Source organism: Podarcis muralis, chromosome 3, assembly GCF_964188315.1.
Source record: "Podarcis muralis chromosome 3, rPodMur119.hap1.1, whole genome shotgun sequence".
In the NCBI taxonomy this organism is placed as follows: Eukaryota; Metazoa; Chordata; class Lepidosauria; order Squamata; family Lacertidae; genus Podarcis; species Podarcis muralis.
This window is the reverse complement of record NC_135657.1, coordinates 117268408-117287679: the sequence shown is the minus strand read 5'-3', so window position 1 is coordinate 117287679 and position 19272 is coordinate 117268408. Positions and strand designations below refer to the sequence as shown.

The 19272-nt window shown below is 46.2% G+C and overlaps 1 protein-coding gene across 1 annotated transcript in view; it reads left to right on the top strand.

Annotated features, from left to right (window-relative positions):
- The window catches only part of LOC114593308 (cysteine-rich venom protein TEL1-like), a 36539-nt gene that overhangs the window by 13883 nt on the left and 3384 nt on the right, over positions 1-19272 (top strand). The window contains exons 3-6 of the mRNA XM_077925346.1: positions 9678-9745; positions 11810-11917; positions 16101-16191; positions 18741-18886. Coding sequence (XP_077781472.1) covers positions 9678-9745; positions 11810-11917; positions 16101-16191; positions 18741-18886 — 413 coding nt within the window. The remainder of the gene's footprint in view (positions 1-9677; positions 9746-11809; positions 11918-16100; positions 16192-18740; positions 18887-19272) is intronic.

Below are 19272 nucleotides of genomic sequence, written 5' to 3'. Positions count from 1 at the left end.
TAATATTCTATTCATGAGCATTCATAATAAAGGTACCGGTAGATGTTTCGTAGGCAAACAAAACTGAAATGCAAGCTTCACCTGCCGGCGATACTTCTCTGTGACATAGCAAATAAACATCAACAACAGAAAATTGCAACATAACTTTTATAAATTGCCATTGCCATGGGGATAACTACATGGTTTCTATACCTCCCAGTTTCACTGAGCCACTATAAATGGGAGGTGCAATCTTCCTCCTCACTGTGTGTCTTCTCTTTTCTGAAGACTTCAGGATCTCTCGCAGCACTCAGCATGAAAGCCCTTTTTCTTCTCTTTGCTCTCCTCCCGCTGGTATTCCCTGCTGATCCAGGTAAGATGCATCTCAGTTCCAGGGCGACTGCAAAGCAGGGGCAGCCAAGGCAATGTCACCCCGATGTTGCTGGACTGCAACTCCTATCAGCTGCAGTCAACATGTCTTTTGGTCAGGGATGATGGGAGCCATCTGGAGGGACCCCACACTGGCTCTCCTTGCTGTAAAGGGTGGGAGGGAAAGAAAGAGTCTTCAAATGAGGAATGGTAGTAAAAAGTTTTGAGACGTGAGATTATCAGTTACCTGGGAGAAAAACTGAATTAACATGCTCAGCGTGCTAAAAGTATGGCAGAGGAAGGTGCCTTATACCAAGTCGTTTCTTTGGTCCTTCTGTACTCAGATCTGTACTCTTCAGCTTAGTTGCTTCAGAGATGAAAGGAAAGATTTCCATGCATGCGCACCAGAGTCTTCAGTATCTGATTCTAGGTTAGCAAATGAACATTCTCATTACTGTTTAAAACAATGTTTGGTATCTGAATGAGAACCCAATCCTTCTGAAAAGGATGGTTGTGGGAGGGATTCCTGCATTGCATGGGGTTAGACTAGATGACCCTGGCGGTCGCTTCCAACTCTACAATTCTATGATTCTATGAAAAACAAGACCAAGACTTGTGATGCAAAGACTCCCAGGCTGTGAAGTTAACATGGGAACATGCCTTTCAAATTCCGCAAAGGATACCAAGAAGTGCTCTTTAAGAAATACTATCTCTTTGCCTCTTATATAATAGTTAAGTAGGTGCTTCCTCAAAAACAAGAAACAAAGAAACTTACCATATTTTCTCCGCTGCCTTTTTTCTTTCTTTCAGAGACAAATGAATCTGATACGGTTGCTTGTCGGAAAAACTTCAACATATGTTCCACTTTGCTTTGCCCCGTCTTCTATACAGCCAATGGAACCTGTTATGATGGAAAGCAAAAATGTTGTGTACCTTGGAAGATCAAGGAGATGTTGTTGTCCCTCCGAAAAACATGAAAACGAGCAATGCCATTTCTTTGCCTCATGTAGATAAAATGCACATTGTTTTCCTTTGATTAAAGACTCAGGTTTAAACAAAAACATTTTGCTTGGATTGCGATCATTCGTCCATAAATAGCCCAAGGAATTATCTGAAGGTCATGACAGCATTTGACTGGTGAAGGTTTACCCCAGCCACTGGATGGCTAGAGAGCCATAAGTGAATTGCCATGAGCTCTTTGGAGAAGAACAGCTTAAACATAGAACAAAACCCACAAAGGTAACAATTGCATGTATGGGCACAGAGACGACCAGCTATTCTGTCCCAGGCAGTGGTCTCAGCTGGAAAACCAGGCTCTAGCCAAGGAACCTCTAGCCACTGCTGAATTTAGGGCACCAGATCATGATGTCCTGCTAGCTCCAGTTCCAAATCTAAGAAGCAGAGCCCAGCCAGTCACAGGTCAGGTTCCAGCAAGATAAGGCTCAGGCATGTCCAGGACATCAGATATAATAGTTGTGGAATGTCAGATCCTGTATGTTGGGAGTAAAGCAACAATGCTTGAACTGGGTACCTGAACCGGAAAGGCAACATGTTCCTCCTCCTTACTCATTCCTTCTCTTTTAGTAACTGCTTGTTGGCATTTCCATCCAGGGTTTTACTTGCTTCCTGCTTCCAGTTCTACTAGTTCAAGGAGGTTACAGGATGAGCTGGTGTTAACTTATTGGCTCCATCTTGGTCACCTGTAATATGGATGCTTAGAATGGCTTTGTTTGACATGAGTAACAATCCTTAACTTTTCTTCACCCTTTCCACCAGCAGTCTTAGTGGGCGCTTTCTGCATGCTGCTGCCATGTATTTACCCAACTCCAACAAGATACACTGGGAGATCAGGCCAGCACAGACTGCTTGGCTGGTTCCTCCTGATCAAGGCTGAAAATGATGCAGAGGAAGCTACTGGTGCTCACAAACACCACACTCCACAATAAACTGTGTGTGGTGGGAATAGTGATGGTGGCTGGGAAGGCAGATAGCAAGCAGACCCAGGTGACTGGGGTTCTCTGAGACAACACCCTCTCAAGGACACATAAGGCATCCAAGAACCCATCTGATTATGTAGCAGGTAGGATTGGGGGGGGGGGAAGGTGGGTGAGTTTGCACGTTAATGCGAGTGTACCTACCATAATTCACATTTCTCAAAACATCGTGTGTACTGAAATGCAGCCATCCTTTGGAATCCACACTTCTCTGAGTTTTGTGATGCCGTTCTCTAACCCCAAAATGTGTACATCAGGGGAAAATGTGCATAAGTATGCATACAACAGTGAAAACACCACACAAAGGTGCATTGTATTAGGGAAAAACTGTTTGGAAAACAGTGTGCTAATATAAGGCAATTGTGTATACATATTAGGGAAAATTTATGCTAAAATGCTAAAGGAATTTTTGTGAGGACTTTTTTTATAGAAAAAAACTATTGCACTGATACAGAATTGTAGTTTGCTGGATTTAAGATTGGAAAAATGAGAAACAGAGTCTTTTATTTTATTATTTATTTAGTTGATAAGAATTCTACACCACTTGACTGGGGAAAACCTCAAAGCAGTTTACGAAAAAGATAAGACAATAAAATCAAGACAAATTTACAACCCTACTTTAAATCATACAAAAGCTAAAATACTAAAAAAACATTAAAATCACCTCAATTTTCTAAGCATCTGCGTAGACTTATCTAAACAAGACTGTTCTTAGCACCTGGTTGAGTGGGCACTCGTAGGGTAAGGCAATTTCATCGGGCTTTGAGGCTTTGTATAGTAACAGCAGCACCTTGAACTTGGCAAATTGGCAACCAGGGCAGATCTCTGAGCACAGGTATCATATGCTGTCAAACCAGTCGCAGTTGGTACAAGGCGCTTCTAGCCGTGGAGCCTACCTGAGCCTCCAGTGACAGCTGGATCCAGAAGTACCCCTAAACTGCGGACCTTCTCCTTCAGGGAGTGTGCAACCCAATCCAGGGAAGGCAACTGACCAATTTTTGGACACGGGAGCTACTGACTCACAGTGTCTCTGTATTGCTAGGATTCTTGCTCTGCTTGTATTTCTTCAAAACTTTTCCCACTGTGCCCAGGTACTGTGCAGCCTCGCCAGATTCAGATGTTATGGAGCTGAGTGTCATCAGAATACTGGTGGCAGCTCGCCCCAAAACTCGCAATGGTTTCACGTAGATATTAAATAGCAGGGGAACGGAAGTCCCTCTCCCAATGCTGCTCTCTGGACTTGGTCCTGAAGGTAGGATTGGAACCACTGTAATCCTGTGCCCCCAGTTCCCACCTAGAAGGTCACGCTCCCCCTCTCCCACTCTCTGCAGAAGGTCACCCATCAGGACAACCAGTGAAATCGACACATTTCTTCATCATTAATGGGGCAAGTGCTGGAGCTTAGGAAGACAAGCTAAGCCTTGGCAGCAATTCTTGTCCACTAGAGGACACTCCTGCCTAAGATACTGCTTTACGGAGCCGAAGTGAGCATGCCAGCCACAAAGCGCTAGAAAATCTCTCCAGGAGCAAAGAACGATGAGGTGAGGCCTTTTCTGTGGAGAAATTTTTGAGACCCAAGTCCAATCTAGACTAGGCAGTAGACAGCCATATCAGAAGTGGAATCAGGCCTCCAGTGCTGAGATAGGACCATCAGAGTGAGAACACTGTAAAGCTGTACCTTTGAAATTGTCTTCGGTTTTCTAGCTGAAGTGGGCAATCCACCCATTAAATATAATCAATTAACTGATGAATCAATTAGTAAACAACTGCATATAAAAAATTGGACAAAATGTCAACATGGGTGGGTGCTTTTTGGGGTTTTTTTTTAACATTTCAAGAAGTATAGTAAAATAAATTACTAGACATAGCAAAAGCCAATGCCCCTTCTCTCATTCTCTTTCAGAGTAACACCTTGGCCTGGGCCTGGGAAGTGGTGAGGAACAAGTTCAGCTGCAGCCCTCACAGGAATGCCAAGGAAGCAGAGCCCTTCCTTTTTTTCTGGAAAACAAAAACGAACGAACGAACAAACAAACCAGTTGTGGTGTTGTTGTTTAGTCGTTTAGTTATGTCCGACTCTTCGTGACCCCATGGACCAGAGCACGCCAGGCACTCCTGTCTTCCACTGCCTCCCGCAGTTTGGTCAAACTTCAAGAACACTGTCCAACCATCTCATCCTCTGTCGTCCCCTTCTCCTTGTGCCCTCCATCTTTCCCAACATCAGGGTCTTTTCCAGGGAGTCTTCTCTTCTCATGAGGTGGCCAAAGTATTGGAGCCTCAGCTTCAGGATCTGTCCTTCCAGTGAGCACTCAGGGCTGATTTCCTTCAGAATGGATAGGTTTGATCTTCTTGCAGTCCATGGGACTCTCCCTAGCACCATAATTCAAAAGCATCAATTCTTCAGTGATCAGCCTTCTTTGTAGTCAAGGCCAGCAGTGGCTGGAGCACAGTATTCGCCACAGTAATTTGCCATATACTTTCTCACCAATTTGGTGAAGGGAGTGGGAGGCGAGGGGAGACGCAAAGGGCAGAGGGGAAAAGGCACTGTTGAGTAGGATGGGGAGATCTATTAATGGGGAGGGGAAACTCACTACTATGAAATTTGGCAGCAGAGTGGGGGGTTTAGGTCACAGAAACTCCACACCAAAGTTTAATGTGTGTTTGTGTTTTATTTTATTTGCACAGTCCATGTAACATTGCCTTCAAATACCACCATTCTCAAATATTTCCCCTTGTAAATTTGGGTTTACCTGATATGGGTGGAGTGGGGTGGGGACTGTCCAGTTTGAGCATTATTCAGCTGTTAATCCACCCCCACGCTTCAAATTAGACCAGAGGAGCCCACACCTGCATGTATATGACAAGAAACTTGGGTCTTCCCCATTCATCCTAGTTGTGTCCAGAGTGGGTGATGGCGTTGGCTCTTGGGCCAGCTCCACCCTGTCTTCTCCCCACTTTTAGAAGACCCTTCCTTGTGGTTTGGGGTTGGCACCTGTGGGTGGGGATACTGTCATTGGACCTCCTGCCCACCCACATGTTCAGTAACCAAGAGGAGATACATCAGCTGCCAGAGAGGAGGGGAAGGACATCTCCACCTATAAGCCACTTATTTGATTTTATGAGGTAGACAAGGATTCCTTATGCTTACATTTTCAAAAAAGAAAAAGGTCCTGATCTTCAGATTCTCATTATCCACTGACTCCACAGGAAATGTGGAGTGGGAACTAAAAAGATGGAATCCAGATTGGACATTCAGTTCTCATTGCTGGAAGCACTCTGTACATAAAGGTTCTTTTGATAAGCAATAAAATGCCTGTTGCCATTTCCTATTTTATGATGCCATGGCTTTATGGCGTATACAGAGATGATAGAAAACATTCAGTTAGGTACATTGAACTATGTCAGCTTTATGTTGAAAAGTAAGAGCACTTTGTTCTATCTAAGCACCATTTGTTTCAGCTAATCTTTGCAATATGACTTTACACATGCAAGTTTAGAAACACATGACTAGAATGAATCAATGCCCTTCTTTTTTTAGATTTGCACGTGAATCCTTCCCATACTATGCTTTAGATCCCTGTTGTAATTTCTTAATAACTCTAAACGGGCAGTAGTATATCCAAAACAGAAACAGAGGGTAGCTGCAAACAAAAGTGGTCACACTCTTTCTAAGTTAGGCTTTGATTCACATGTTTGAGTGTGTGTGTGGGTTTCATGGTGAGTGATCCATTGCCATCTGGTGAGATGTTAACTGGAAACTCATCCTCTTCTGCTACATGAAGCTGGGGGGAAACAGGTTAATGACAACTTCTCCATTTCCCAAGCTGAAGATGGTTGTTTGCACAATGAATGGAAGACCAGCTCTGAGAAGCATCTCTGTGATTTAATGCAAGCATGACATCTGGAGGAGAAGGCTGGGGTTGGGAATGGACCGTGGTGTGCTCAGAGGTGTGGCTTTGCCACCAACTGCACAAATATGGCCCCAGTGGCGTAGCGTGGGGGGGGTGCAGGGGGTGCCGGCCGCACCGGGCGCAACATCTGGGGTTAGGGCAAATCCACAGGTTAGGGGGCGCAAATCCACGGGTTAGGGGGCGCAAATCCATGGGTTAGGGGGCGCAAATTACTTGCCTTGCCCCGGGTGCTGACAACCCATGCTACGCCACTGTATGGCCCAGCCCCTTCTGGAGCTAACCAACCACCTCAATATGTCCATTGTTTTCAGTATAGGAAAGGCACGCAACCACATAAGTGGCTGGAGGGGGTTGTATATGACCCCTAGGCAAAAAGGTTTTGGTAGGAGTGGGCCTTTGCCTCTGGGTGAGAAGGAGTTGAAGGCTCAAATTTGGATTATTCTTGAAATAACCTGAGTAATGGTTCAGTTGAGTATATTTCTAGGGGGATGAGAAAGACAGCAGGAATTGGCCTGCTTGAACTCCTACAAGCTAATATTGTTCTGTAGTGGGGATTAGGGTCAGGAGGATGTGTACTAAAAAGGTTCTCTTTCCAGATCTATAAAGAGTGATAGGGAAGGTAAAGGGACATTTTTTCCTCTTTCTCACTCCAGAATTGTCCCCCACTTGCTATGTGACAATAATCAGACCTCATTTGGAGCTCCTAATAGTATCATAGCCAAGAAAGATTTCAAGAAGATGGGAGAGAGAGAGAGAGAGAGATCCTTTCCCAGCTCCTGAAACCTTCCACCTCAACCTGAGAGCCTCCACAGCACTTCAAAATCCCTGTTCTTAGGCTAGTTAGAGGCCTGAGCAGGATTCATACCATTTGTGTTCCCACTTGGTATTGTGAAATTCTGTTCACTGTAGAAAACTGTGGTGGGTGAATATAATTGCATTTTGTGCGGCATCTTAATATAACTCAAAAGCAAACAAAATTTATAGACCATCAAAGTTGAGCTGGCAGCATATCAGCCACATACTTCCTGCTTGGCAGGGGGTTGGACTCGATGGCCCTTGTGGTTTCTTCCAACTCTATGATTCTATGATTCCTAAGAAAATACAAGACTTTAAGGAAATGCAGCTTGATGCTGAATATTTTTTCTTGTAGTACTCATTTACAAAGCAGGAAGTCTTCCTGCTATATATATAAATACACCGCTTCATTTCAATTTAGACATAACTTCTGCAGTCTGTCCAAGTACCCCAAAAGAACTGCAAAAGGTAATGTAAAAAAGCCTTTATTTAGGGGGAGAAACAGAAGAAAATCTGCTTCTTAAAGCAATGGTCTGCCAATGGCTTTTAAAATTCCTATATAATTTCATTATTCCAGTTCAAGCTTAATTTCTTAGGTTTATATTTGGCATGTCTATATGTGTTGCTGGTATACTGATTTTAATCTGAAAACTGTTCCATTCACTTGGGGCTTCGTTACCGCCTTTATGTCCTCCCAAATCCTTTGTATTCCATGTGGTGATGGATTCTTATAAATCTGCCTTTATAATGAAACGGAAAGTTATTTCAGTTGAGCTTTCTCTGCTTACTTGTGTATTGTCAACAAGAGCTATATATTGTCAACCAGAGCCTGCAAGAACTATATGGCATGGCTGCTCCAGGAGCCTGGCTCTTCCCAATCTCTGGGTTTTAAGAATGGCGTGCCTTATTTGAACTAGCTATCTTCTCATAAGGAAATCAGCCCTGAGTGCTCACTGGAAGGACAGATCCTGAAGCTGAGGCTCCAATACTTTGGCCACCTCATGAGAAGAGAAGACTCCCTGAAAAAGACCCTGAGGTTGGGAAAGATTGAGGGCACAAGGAGAAGGGGACGACAGAGGACGAGATGGTGGGACAGTGTTCTCGAAGCTACCAGCATGAGTTTGACCAAACTGTGGGAGGCAGTGGAAGGCAGAAGTGCCTGGCGTGGTCTGGTCCAGGGGGTCACGAAGAGTCGGACATGACTAAACGACTAAACAACAACAACAACATCTTCTCATAAATACAGATTATGGAAAGCTTTATTGCTACCACCCAACTCCCCCCACCATTGCCTGAGGCTGGGCTCTGGGGTCGTCGGGCTGAGCAGAGGCATCCTTGGCCCACTTCTGCTGACACATCGCTTGTCCACACTTCTGCTTGTTCTGCTGCTGAATGGGAACAAACATCAACTGTTTTTCCCGCAGACTGGCGTTTGCTCCGATTCAGTGGTAAACACCAGGTTTTCCCATGGGAGGCAGCGAGGAAAACAAAAAGCCACTCAGTCCTGTGCTCTCTAAGATTGGAACAAGCAGAAGTGTGGACAAGCAAAAAGTGATATTTGTACTTTCCAAGTGCAGCCTTTATTAGGAGTTTAGAGGAGTTGTGGGCTCAACCACACTTCCTCTTGCTCCGTGCTTCCTAGGCAAAGGTCCCGGCTTTTCAGGCCTGTGTCGAAGTGGGAGGTTTGTTGTTGTTGTCCTGGTGTTTTCCCTGGGAAAACATATGTTTTCCCACTGAATCAGAGCAAATGACAATCAGGTTTTCTGCAGAGTTCCTGAGCCTAGAAAGTGTGGAGCAAAGCTAAGTGTGGATGAGTCTTAAGATAAGTAACCTTACACCAGGCTTCCTCAACCTCGGCCCTCCAGATGTTTTTGACCTACAACTCCCATGATCCCTAGCTAGCAGGACCAGTGGTCAGGGATGGTGGCAATTGTAGTCCCCAAACATCTGGAGGGTCGAAGTTGAGCAAGCCTGCCTTACACCGTCATTCCCAAGACAACCTTCAGATTCCTTTTGATCATTTCATTGGGGGACTCTAATTACTAAGCAAGTTGCATAATGTCTAAATATTGCCATTTTCCTTCAACAATCTATGATTGGTTTCTCTCTCTTTTCCCCGTTTAATGTTCTTATACATTCTACATTCTGTAACTTTTTATTTGTGGTCAACTATAAATAAACAACATTAGTATCTCCTATCCCTAAATATAATATAAATATAACTGTTAAGACCATATTCATGGAAGACAATCTTCCTGGGCTGCATGTGATCGCCGAAGAAGAAGAAGAAAATATAACAACAAATATTTCATGTATAAGAAGCTTCTAACTGAATTTTCTGTTGATAGAAAAACATAGTCAACTGTGGTCAAAGATGTTTACATCATTCTTCCTGTTATCAGATGGGTTTCCCAGAAAAGACAGTTGATTGGTGACTTGATAATGGTGGATGTGCCCTCAGAGCGTGACAAAATTTTGTATGAATCCACCTCAAGGATTCACTTTTAAGTATACTTACTATGAAGCTGGTCCTGTTGAATTCAGTGGGATTTGCTTCCAAATACAGACTTGCATTAGATGTCCCAAAACAAAAGGTTCTAATCACATTTGCTGATTGTTTTTGCTTCCCCAGAAATGTTTCTTCCAGCTGTACTCCTGCCATTGGCTGCTATGCTGCAACAGTCCCTAGGAGAGGCAAGTGTCTTTAAGATTATAAATCTTAGTCTACATCTGTCAGGCATGGCTTGGCCAGGGATCTGCAGTTACTTTGAGTTCCAGACTACACTTCTGTGTTTCTTACTGATCTTAACACTATTTCTTTGCAATTTTCAAAGATTTAAGAACGTGTAAGAGAGGTGGTAGAAGGCATGAAACTAAGAGGAAAGATACCCAAGGGATTCTTGCAGGCTTTTTCAGTGGTATAGCTGTGAGGACATCATTTACTCTGAGGCAGTAATTTTTCTAACTTTCTGCCTCTGGGGAACTGTTCCCACATCCACTTGTCTGAGTCCTTGGTCATCCTCTGCCACAGAACCTCAGTACATCACAAAGGATCCTAGGCCCTGCAAATTCACTTCCTGCAAATTCACTTCCTGAAGCATCCTCCTCTGCCTTGCTTCGCAGCCCTAGGGAGAGTTCAGTTCTCTCCTTTATATGACTTGTCCTCATATGCAGCTGGGTTGGGTTAGATTTCTAGTGATACAGACTCTGCAGGGGTCGGCAAACTATGGTCCACAGGCCAGATCCGGCCCAATTGCCCTCAGGATCTGGCCTGCGGATGGTCCGTGGATTGTGTGGATTCCTTCACTAATTTTTTTCGTTAATGTTTTTTCTGTGCCGCAATTTTTTTTGGGGGGGCCACCATTTCTCCCCCCTCCCTCTCACACACCGCGGCGTCTCCTCCTCCCTCCTCCTGGCTTCTCCCTGCCCTGTGTAAAGGAGGAAGGGGTCTGGGCTGAGCACCATTTTGGGCAGTGCCTCTCTGGAGCCAGCCCTTTCGGGCCACTTGTCCCTCCGCCTCCACCTCTGCCACTAGCCTCTGCTGCTCACAATTGCAGGCACAGGAGCCACGGTTGGCAGAGTGCAGCACTTATCTGGAGCCAGCCAGCCCTTGTGCTGGCAGCACCATAGGTAGGCAGGGGGAGGGGAGGGGCTGGGGGAGAGAGGGGGAGAAAGAGAAGCCCCCTCCACCGGGTGTGTGTGTACGAATGTGCATGTGCCCACGTGTGTGCGAGCATGCACAGTCCAGCCTGCCACAAGGTCTGGGGGATGGTGAACTGGCCCCCTCCCAAAAAAGTTTGCTGACTCCTGATACAGACAATATCAAAGATGAGGATTAAGCATTCTGTTGCGTGTCGAGGTCCTAAGACACCCCCCCCCCCAAATAACACACACATCACACCGAATTTTTGTTTAAGGTTTTTGGCATAATTTTGGCCACAACTTTATTAACATTCATGGATGTGAGTGGTGTTTTGGCATTGGTTAGGACTATCTGTCCCTCCACCTGACTTCCGGATTCTAGCGAAAGTCAGTGAGGGGAAACAATATTGGGTAGAAAGTGGAGCTGGTCACCAGACCCTCACCTCTCCCCAAATGCTCCCAGGGGCTTGTGTGGCCCCAAACCCCATGCCAGGGATTCCGACGAAAGCATGGCGAGCCCCTGGATTCCTTTAACGGAATACCCTTGCAGCAGCATTGGAGGGACAGGCACAACCAATCCTTACCCCTCCACCAACCAATTCCTAACTGCAACCTTACAAGTTGTGACGATTGGCTACGCAGTAGGCAAAAACCAAATGGCACCAGCCAATCAGCCAAATGGACAAAATTCCTACCAGGTCCCTGCCCCAAAAGCAGGCCACCCCATGACAGGCATAGCAAGGTCAACACACAAGACGCAAAATAAGGGAGGGAGGGTGGGCGGGTGATCCGTTGCACACAGCAAAAGTGAAAGCTCCCATGCTGCGTGCATTGCTTAAAAAACCTCTGTTCCCACCCCCAAAATGGCAACATCAATTTTACCCCTGCAACACAAACTACCAATCCCTGCTGGAGACCATCTATCCTAACCCACCCAGCAACAGAGGGGTGGCTTGGCTGGCCCCAACCGCAACACATGCTCTCTTTTAATGAGAACACGCTTTGTGTTTTAATGATACATCAACTATGTTGCTGTATTTTAGGCTCATGACAAATGGAAGTGTCATTTTTCAAATCGTAAGAAATCTCTGACACACTCTCTCCCCTCCCTTTTAATGTCAGCAACCCCTAGTGACTGAGATCAATGAAACGATGCAGATGGAAATTACTGAAAAAATCAATAGTCTTAGGAGGGCGGTGATACCTTCTGCCAGCGACATGCTGAAAATGGTAAGTCCTCACTGTGGCATTGCAAGCAAAGCTTCTTTCCTCCTCTCTTCCATTTTATGGCATTTGGGACTTAAGTTTGGAAACAGGAGATAATGGACACTGAGCCTGTGACATGTTCTCAAACCCGGAGGCCCTGTCAGCTAGGCATGGATTGATCTCAGGGTGACATGCTTATCCCATATGGAGCACTGTTAGGAATTAAAGCACCATCAGACACTCATTGAATATTCAAAAGCTTTCCTTGCGGAACAGATGATAAAAGTAGAATATGCAAAACATATGCTTATCCAAGCACAGCTCCCACTTTCAGCTTTGTGCTCAGCCTGTACTTTGCTATATAGGCCACACAGTTACTTGAAGAAATCCAGCGTCTGTTTCAGTCTTTCTCTCTGCTCAACTCAGAGAGCCCATTTACTGCTGCACTGCACTGCACTGCTCGCTCGCTCTCTTCATTTAGAGAGACCTCTCTGTCTTTGTAATGGTTCTAGGGGTTGCTTGTGCGTAAATCGGCGCCACACCTGGCTGGTTGCCTGAGTGAACCCTTTCTGTCTGGACAGCCACGCACCCGTGGCTGTCTCAATCGCTGGCAGAATCCATTAGTGGGCGTTTCTTGAACTTCTTCCAGCAAAGAAGCTCTTTGACGCCTAGTCTCTGCCTACTTTCCCTGTGCAGAAGCCTTCTGCGCAGGGAGGGTGTGGGCATCGGAGGACCTGTGCTCTCCCCACTGGTCCCCGGCGAGGAGTCTTGGAGCCACCTCGGCGATTCCCCCATCTGCCCCCCTTCTCCACTGGTGCTACGCTGATTTCCTTCCCCAGAAGATGTGCTGCTTCTCTCCCTCCCGGGACGCTCTCTGGAATCCCTCTGGAGCCCTCCCTCTCCCTCTGGCTCCGATGGCAGTTCCCTGACAGTCTTCTTCATTCAGAGAAGTAGCATTCACATTGTCGTGCTTGCAATGTTCAGAGAAAATTCGAAACCCTTCTCTCACCGCAGTGTTTATAGCAGCTTCCTAACACAGACATCTTCCTGCACTGTGTCATCACAGCTCACTCACTCACACAAAATAGAGTCTGTGATGTCATATATCTCATGTGACCAAAGTTGACCAACCACACGAGGGCACAAGAGAACATACTAGACTGAGCTGTTGATCCAGTCAAAACGCAAAGTGCTTTCTGTAAACACGCAGCAATATTCATTTATGCGTTTCCATTTCTGCAAATTAAACTACTGTATTTAACACACTAGCCGGGATGAATGCATGGTGCAAAGTCATGCATGTAGCCCAGTCAGTGTTCTTCTCTTTTTCTACAAAGTGAGTGGGAACACAAGCCAGACACCTTGGGCACATGCTGCAAGTCACACAAGGAGCAGTGCAGGGTTAGCAGCATGTGAAGCGGTATGTGTGTCGCACAGCAGAACTGAGCTTGCTCTGCATCCAAAACTACCCCCTCTATATATTACAATAAAAAGTTTGTGAATGTTTATTCAAAACTTGCCAAAAAGTCCAGTTCATTTTGTTGCTTCTTCAAATATTTCATAAAAGGTTCCCATTCATCTTTGAAGTCACAGTTATCCTTATCACGTAGTTTGTGTGTCAGTTTTGCCAATTCCGCATTGTCCATCAGTTTTTCTTGCCACAGTTCTTTCGTCGGGATTTCCTCATTCTTCCAACCTTGTGCTATTAAGACTCTTGCTGCCGTTGTCGCATACATAAAAATATTTTAATATTCTTTGGCAGGTCTTTCCCCACTATCCCTAATAAGAAAGCTTCAGGCTTTTTCACAAATGTTAAATGGAACATTTTCTTTAGCTCATTGTATATCATTTCCCAAAACATTTTGATTTTACTGCAATCCCACCACATATGGTAAAAAGTCCCTACTTTTTCCTTGCATTTCCAGCATAAGTTTGAGCCAGTTTTGTACATTTTCCTTAATTGTACTGCTGTTATGTACCATCTATACATCATTTTCATGTAATTTTCTCTCAAGAGAGAACAATCGGTAAATTTCAAACCAATTTTCCATAACCTTTCCTAATCTTCCAGCAAAATATTGTGCCAGCCTTAACAATCTTGATAGCAGATTCACCAGTGTGCTGTGGACGGAGGTTCGCTGTTTTATGAAACTTTAATCCCCAAACAGCCTTTGAGGTTCCAGTTTCTGCTTCTGTCCCCATGATGCAGCTTTTTATTGGAGACGTGTGAGCTGGATGGAAGCTGTAAAGCTGACTGTGCAGGTCAATACGGCCCCCTGCTCTGCTGTGTGGGGCAATGAACCTGCGTTTAGGGTGCTTAATTCTCTACCACTAAAATGAGTGTGTCTTCAAAGCCTCGACTGTATCACACTAAGCGAAATTATAAAATGATTGGGATTTAAGCGGTTTAAGGGAAAGGACCTGTCTACTATCTTCATTCAGTAAAAAGGTAAAGGTAAAGGACCCCTGACAGTTAAGTCCAGTCGCGAATGACTCTGGGGTTGCAGCTCTCATCTCACTTTACTGGCCGAGGGAGCTGACGTTTGTCCACAGACAGTTTTTCTGGGTCATATGGCCAGCATGACTAAGCCACTTCTGGTGAACCACAGCAGTGCACGGAAACGCCGTTTACCTTCCCGCCAGAGTGGTACCTATTTATCTACTTGCACTTTGACATTCTTTCAAACTGCTAGGTTGGCAGGAGCTGGGACTGAGCAACGGGAGCTCACCCCATCGCGGGGATTTGAACTCCCAACCTTCCGATTGGCAAGCCCAAGACTCAGTGGTTTAGACCACAGCGCCACCTGCATCCCTCTTCATTCAGTATTTGGTGCTTAATGCTTTGATTCCAATCCAGCAAGGAGGAAAGTGGATACATGTGGGGCTTCCATGTATGCACCCCTAGCTGAATAGGGACTCCCACAGCACTGGCGGAGGAAGGGGGTGCAGTGAGTGTGGCCTGCCCCGGGTGTCATCCCTGAGGGGGGCGACATCGCCGCCCTGCCCCCTGGGATGCTCACCCCATCCCCAGGTGCACAGCATATGCCGGAGCACTCCGGGTCCCGGAGCAGCTAGCTCCACCTCTGCCCCACAGGTACCAATGGGTACAAGTGGGGTTCCCCTCTCCAACTCTGCAGCCAGATCTGTGCAACCCCACATTTTAAAAAAGAAAGAAAGCTAATCTCCTGCTTTTGAAGGAGAGCTGAGAGTGCAGATCCAATCCCCAATCCCCACCAGTTGCCTGACTGGTAGGATTTTCCCTGTCGCGTGTGAGCATGTGTCCAGGCTTTCTCTGCAGCCTGCCAGTTTGAGCAGATATGGGGCCATTCCTTTTGCGGCCGCTAAGCTGTGCTATTCCTCGCCCACAGAGTTGATCTGGCACCGTCACTGTACAATGGAACCTCTACTTACAGAGGTAATCCATTCCGGAGGCCCGTCCGTAAGTTGATCCGGGTCGCTGGTAGAAGCGTCGTTGTGCGCAGGCGCATTCGGTGGCAGCGGGCTTCTGCGCATGTGCGCAAACAGCAGAAGCTGCTTCTGCGTGTGCGTGAATCATGGCAAACCCAGTATTTACTTCTGGGTTTGCCACGGTCACAACTTGGATCGGGCCCAAGTAGAGGCGGTCGTAAGTAGAGGTTCTACTGTATAGCTTTCATCTTATGCTGAAGACACACCTCAGATAAGATATATTTTAGGACCCATACTATTCTTCCGATTGTAAATTGTTTAAACCTATTTTAGTACGTACTGTTTTTTATACGCGGGTGGCGCTGTGGTCTAAACCACAGAGCCTAGGGCTTGCCAATCAGAAGGTTGGCGGTTCGAATCCCCATGACAGGGTGAGCTCCCGTTGCTTGTTCCCAGCTCCTGCCAACCTAGCAGTTTGAAAGCACGTCAAAGTGCAAGTAGATAAATAGGTACCGCTCCGGCGGGAAGGTAAACGGCGTTTCCGTGCGCTGCTGTGGTTCACCAGAAGCGGCTTAGTCATGTTGGCCACATGACCTGGAAGCTGCATGCCGGCTCCCTTGGCCAGTAAAGCGAGATGAACTCAGCAACCCCAGAGTCGGCCACGACTGGACCTAAGGGTCAGGGGTCCCTTTACCTTTTCCCTACCCTGGGACCTTACAGCTAATGGTGGGAAATAAATCTTATAAATAGTAGTGGTAGTAGTAATGTATTCTCTCTCTCTCTTGTTTACTTTGAAAAGACGTGGAGTGAGAAGGCTGCTGCTAGTGCTAAAAAACATGCTTCAAAATGTCAATTTACAAGCAGTCCCGAAAAGGACCGAAAATTGCATAGTAAGTCAACTAGACATCTCTTTTATACTTTCTAAATAAAAAGTCCATGGAGTTTTCTTGGCAGGGATCCTGGAGTGGCTTGCCGGTTCCTGCTCCAGGTGGATCACGTTTAGTCAAAACTCTCCACTATAACCTGTCCGTCTTGGGTGGCCCTGCACTGCATAGCTCATAGCTTCTCTGAGTTATTCAAGCCCCTTTGCCACAACAAGGCAGTGATCCATGAAGGAGTGCTCTGGTCCATGGGGTCACGAAGAGTCGGACATGACTAAACAACAAATAAAAATTGTCCTAGCCACCAAGGGGAAACAGTTCTTTGGAGGGGGAGATTTTGAGCAGAAAATGGCCTGAGGGAAAAAGGGGAAGCAACCCCCTCACAATAGCTCCTCAATGGCAGGCAGTTACATATCTCCTCACAAGTCACATAGAGTTCCATCCTATGTTCAGGAGGGAGACAAGGGCTGTGTCCCCACTGGGTGTTAATGCATACTGGGCAGGGGACAGATCTGGTTTTTGCAGGATTTTGTGCACCCCCCTCTACACATGAGCATTTTCAGTGTTATGCCTCTAAAATAAATCCCAGTGTTTCATCTCCTCAATTCCAATGACTACTCCCTGCCCCCCAGAAGTTCCAGAAATCTGGATCCAAACATAGGCATGTTTGCTAATGAGACATTTGGACTTCTAGTTTGGTCCTCAGTAACAAAGAAACGAGCTTCCAGCTTCTGGTGTTCTGATCAATGAATGCCGAGACATTGGAATGATTGAGAAGAACTTGGGTAATGGCATCCCCTCCCACACACAATTGTATTTTTAATGGCATTTAATCAAACGTGGCTGCAGTTTAAATACATTAGGTTACTATTTATTAGGTGTGTACACAGGGGGGAAATCAGTTTGGTTCCAGTCTCAGTACTTTAGAAAGGAGTCCAATTCCTCTTAGATGGATTCAGGGAACAATTTGGGATTGAGTCAAAGGCTCGCTTTGGTGAAACTTTGGGGCAGCTATCAAGTGGCCGGGAAACAATCAAGACAACATGATATCCCATGAAATAGCTAGAGAGACTCCAAGTTTGCTCAGCTTAGGTGGGTGCACTCTCCTCCCATCAGCTGCTCTGATGGTGCAACCTCGGCTTTTGAATCTCTGAAGCACTCTCAAGCTGTGGGTCCAGCCAGCTCCACTTTGGATCATTTTGGGCAGGGCCGGCACCATTTGGGGGGAGGTTCAAATACCGCCAAAGCAGGAGGCTGCAATTTGGTATTTGGGCTTCATCCAAAGTGGATGCATATCTCTACAACAAACTTAGTTGGTCTCTAAGGTGCTACTGGACAATTTTTTTTTTATTTTTGTCTACAATATATGTAACTTTTGGCTATGGTCTATGGCTGTGTGCGCATTGAAACACAGCTAGCTCATTCTTTCAGTTCAGATTGAAGTCAGTTGAGAGGGGAGGGACACGTCAAAATGCAGTACAGTGGTACCTCTGGTTACGTACTTAATTCGTTCTGGAGGTCCGTTCTTAACCTGAAACTGTTCTTAACCTGAAGCACCACTTAAGCTAATGGGGCCTCCTGCTGCCGCCGCGCCGCTGGAGCACGATTTCTGTTCTCATCCTGAAACAAAGTTCTTAACCCGAGGTACTATTTCTGGGTTAGCAGAGTCTGTAACCTGAAGCGTATGTAACCTGAAGCATATGTAACCCGAGGTACCACTGTATTTCATAAATGCAGCAGGATAAATATGGATTGCAGTCATGTGTATAAAGGTAAAGGTAAAGGGACCCCTGGCCAATAGGTCCAGTCGTGGCCGACTCTGGGGTTGCGGCGCTCATCTCGCTTTATTGGCCAAGAGAGCTGGCATTCAGCTTCCGGGTCATATGGCCAGCATGACTAAGCCACTTCTGGCGAACCAGAGCAGCGCACAGAAACGCCGTTTACCTTCCCGCCGGAGCGGTACCTATTTATCAACTTGCACTTTGACGTGCTTTCGAACTGCTAGGTTGGCAGGAGCAGGGACCGAGCAACAGGAGCTCACTCTGTCACGGGGATTCGAACCGCTGACCTTCTGATCAGCAAGTCCTAGGCTCTGTGGTTTAACCCACAGCGCCACCCGCATCCCAGTCATGTGTATACCCCTTCCCAAACCAGGGATGCAAATGCACTGGAATCAGAGTAAACGGTGGGTGGGTGTGCGTGCTCGTGCGCACACACACACAACCAAAATGTCTGTACATGTCCAAATTCTAGGGTCAGTTTTGTGGCTAATCTTAACGAATCTGCGCCAAGCAAAACAGAGGGCTCATCCAGACTTGGACTTATTGTGTGTCTAGAAAGCTGGATCCAAGCATTTTCCTGCTTGTCCTTTCTAAGCATGGGCTCAAGCGGTTTTGCCATTGCCCCAGGAAAACCCCCACTTTAGCAATAAACAAGAGAAAACCCAGTTGATGTTTGCTCTGATTCAGCGGTAAAGATCAGGCGAGGGGCGGGGTGGGGGGTACATGGGCAAGCCTGGATGAGCCCAGAGTTTGCAACGACATTCCTTCTTCTTGCAGATGCGACCTGCAGTGAGAATCTGTCGCAATCAGAGACCGCCATGCCCTGGGGAGACATGATCGAAGCCTGGGCCAGCGCACAGCAGTACTTCATATTCGGCAGTTTGCCAGCTGATCGGGAAGGAAGCATTCTTAGCTATACTCAGGTACAAACAGAAACACCCAATGAATCTAGGATGCAAGGCGGTCTTTTGGGAATAAAAATAATGTACAGAATATTTGTTGTTTGAGTAAGTGTGTTGAATTTGTTGAGAGCCAGTGTGGTGTAGTGGTTAAGTGCGGTGGACTCGTAATCTGGGGAACCAGGTTCGTGTCCCCGCTCCTCCACATGCGGCTGCTGGGTGACCTTGGGCTAGTCACACTTCTCTAAGGTCTCTCAGCCCCACTCACCTCACAGAGTGTTTGTTGTGGGGGAGCAAGGGAAAGGAGAATGTTAGCCGCTTTGAGACTCCTTCGGGTAGTGATAAAGCGGGATATCAAATCCAAACTCTTCTTCTTCTTCTAATGATTCTGTTATTCTACCTGTGTGAAG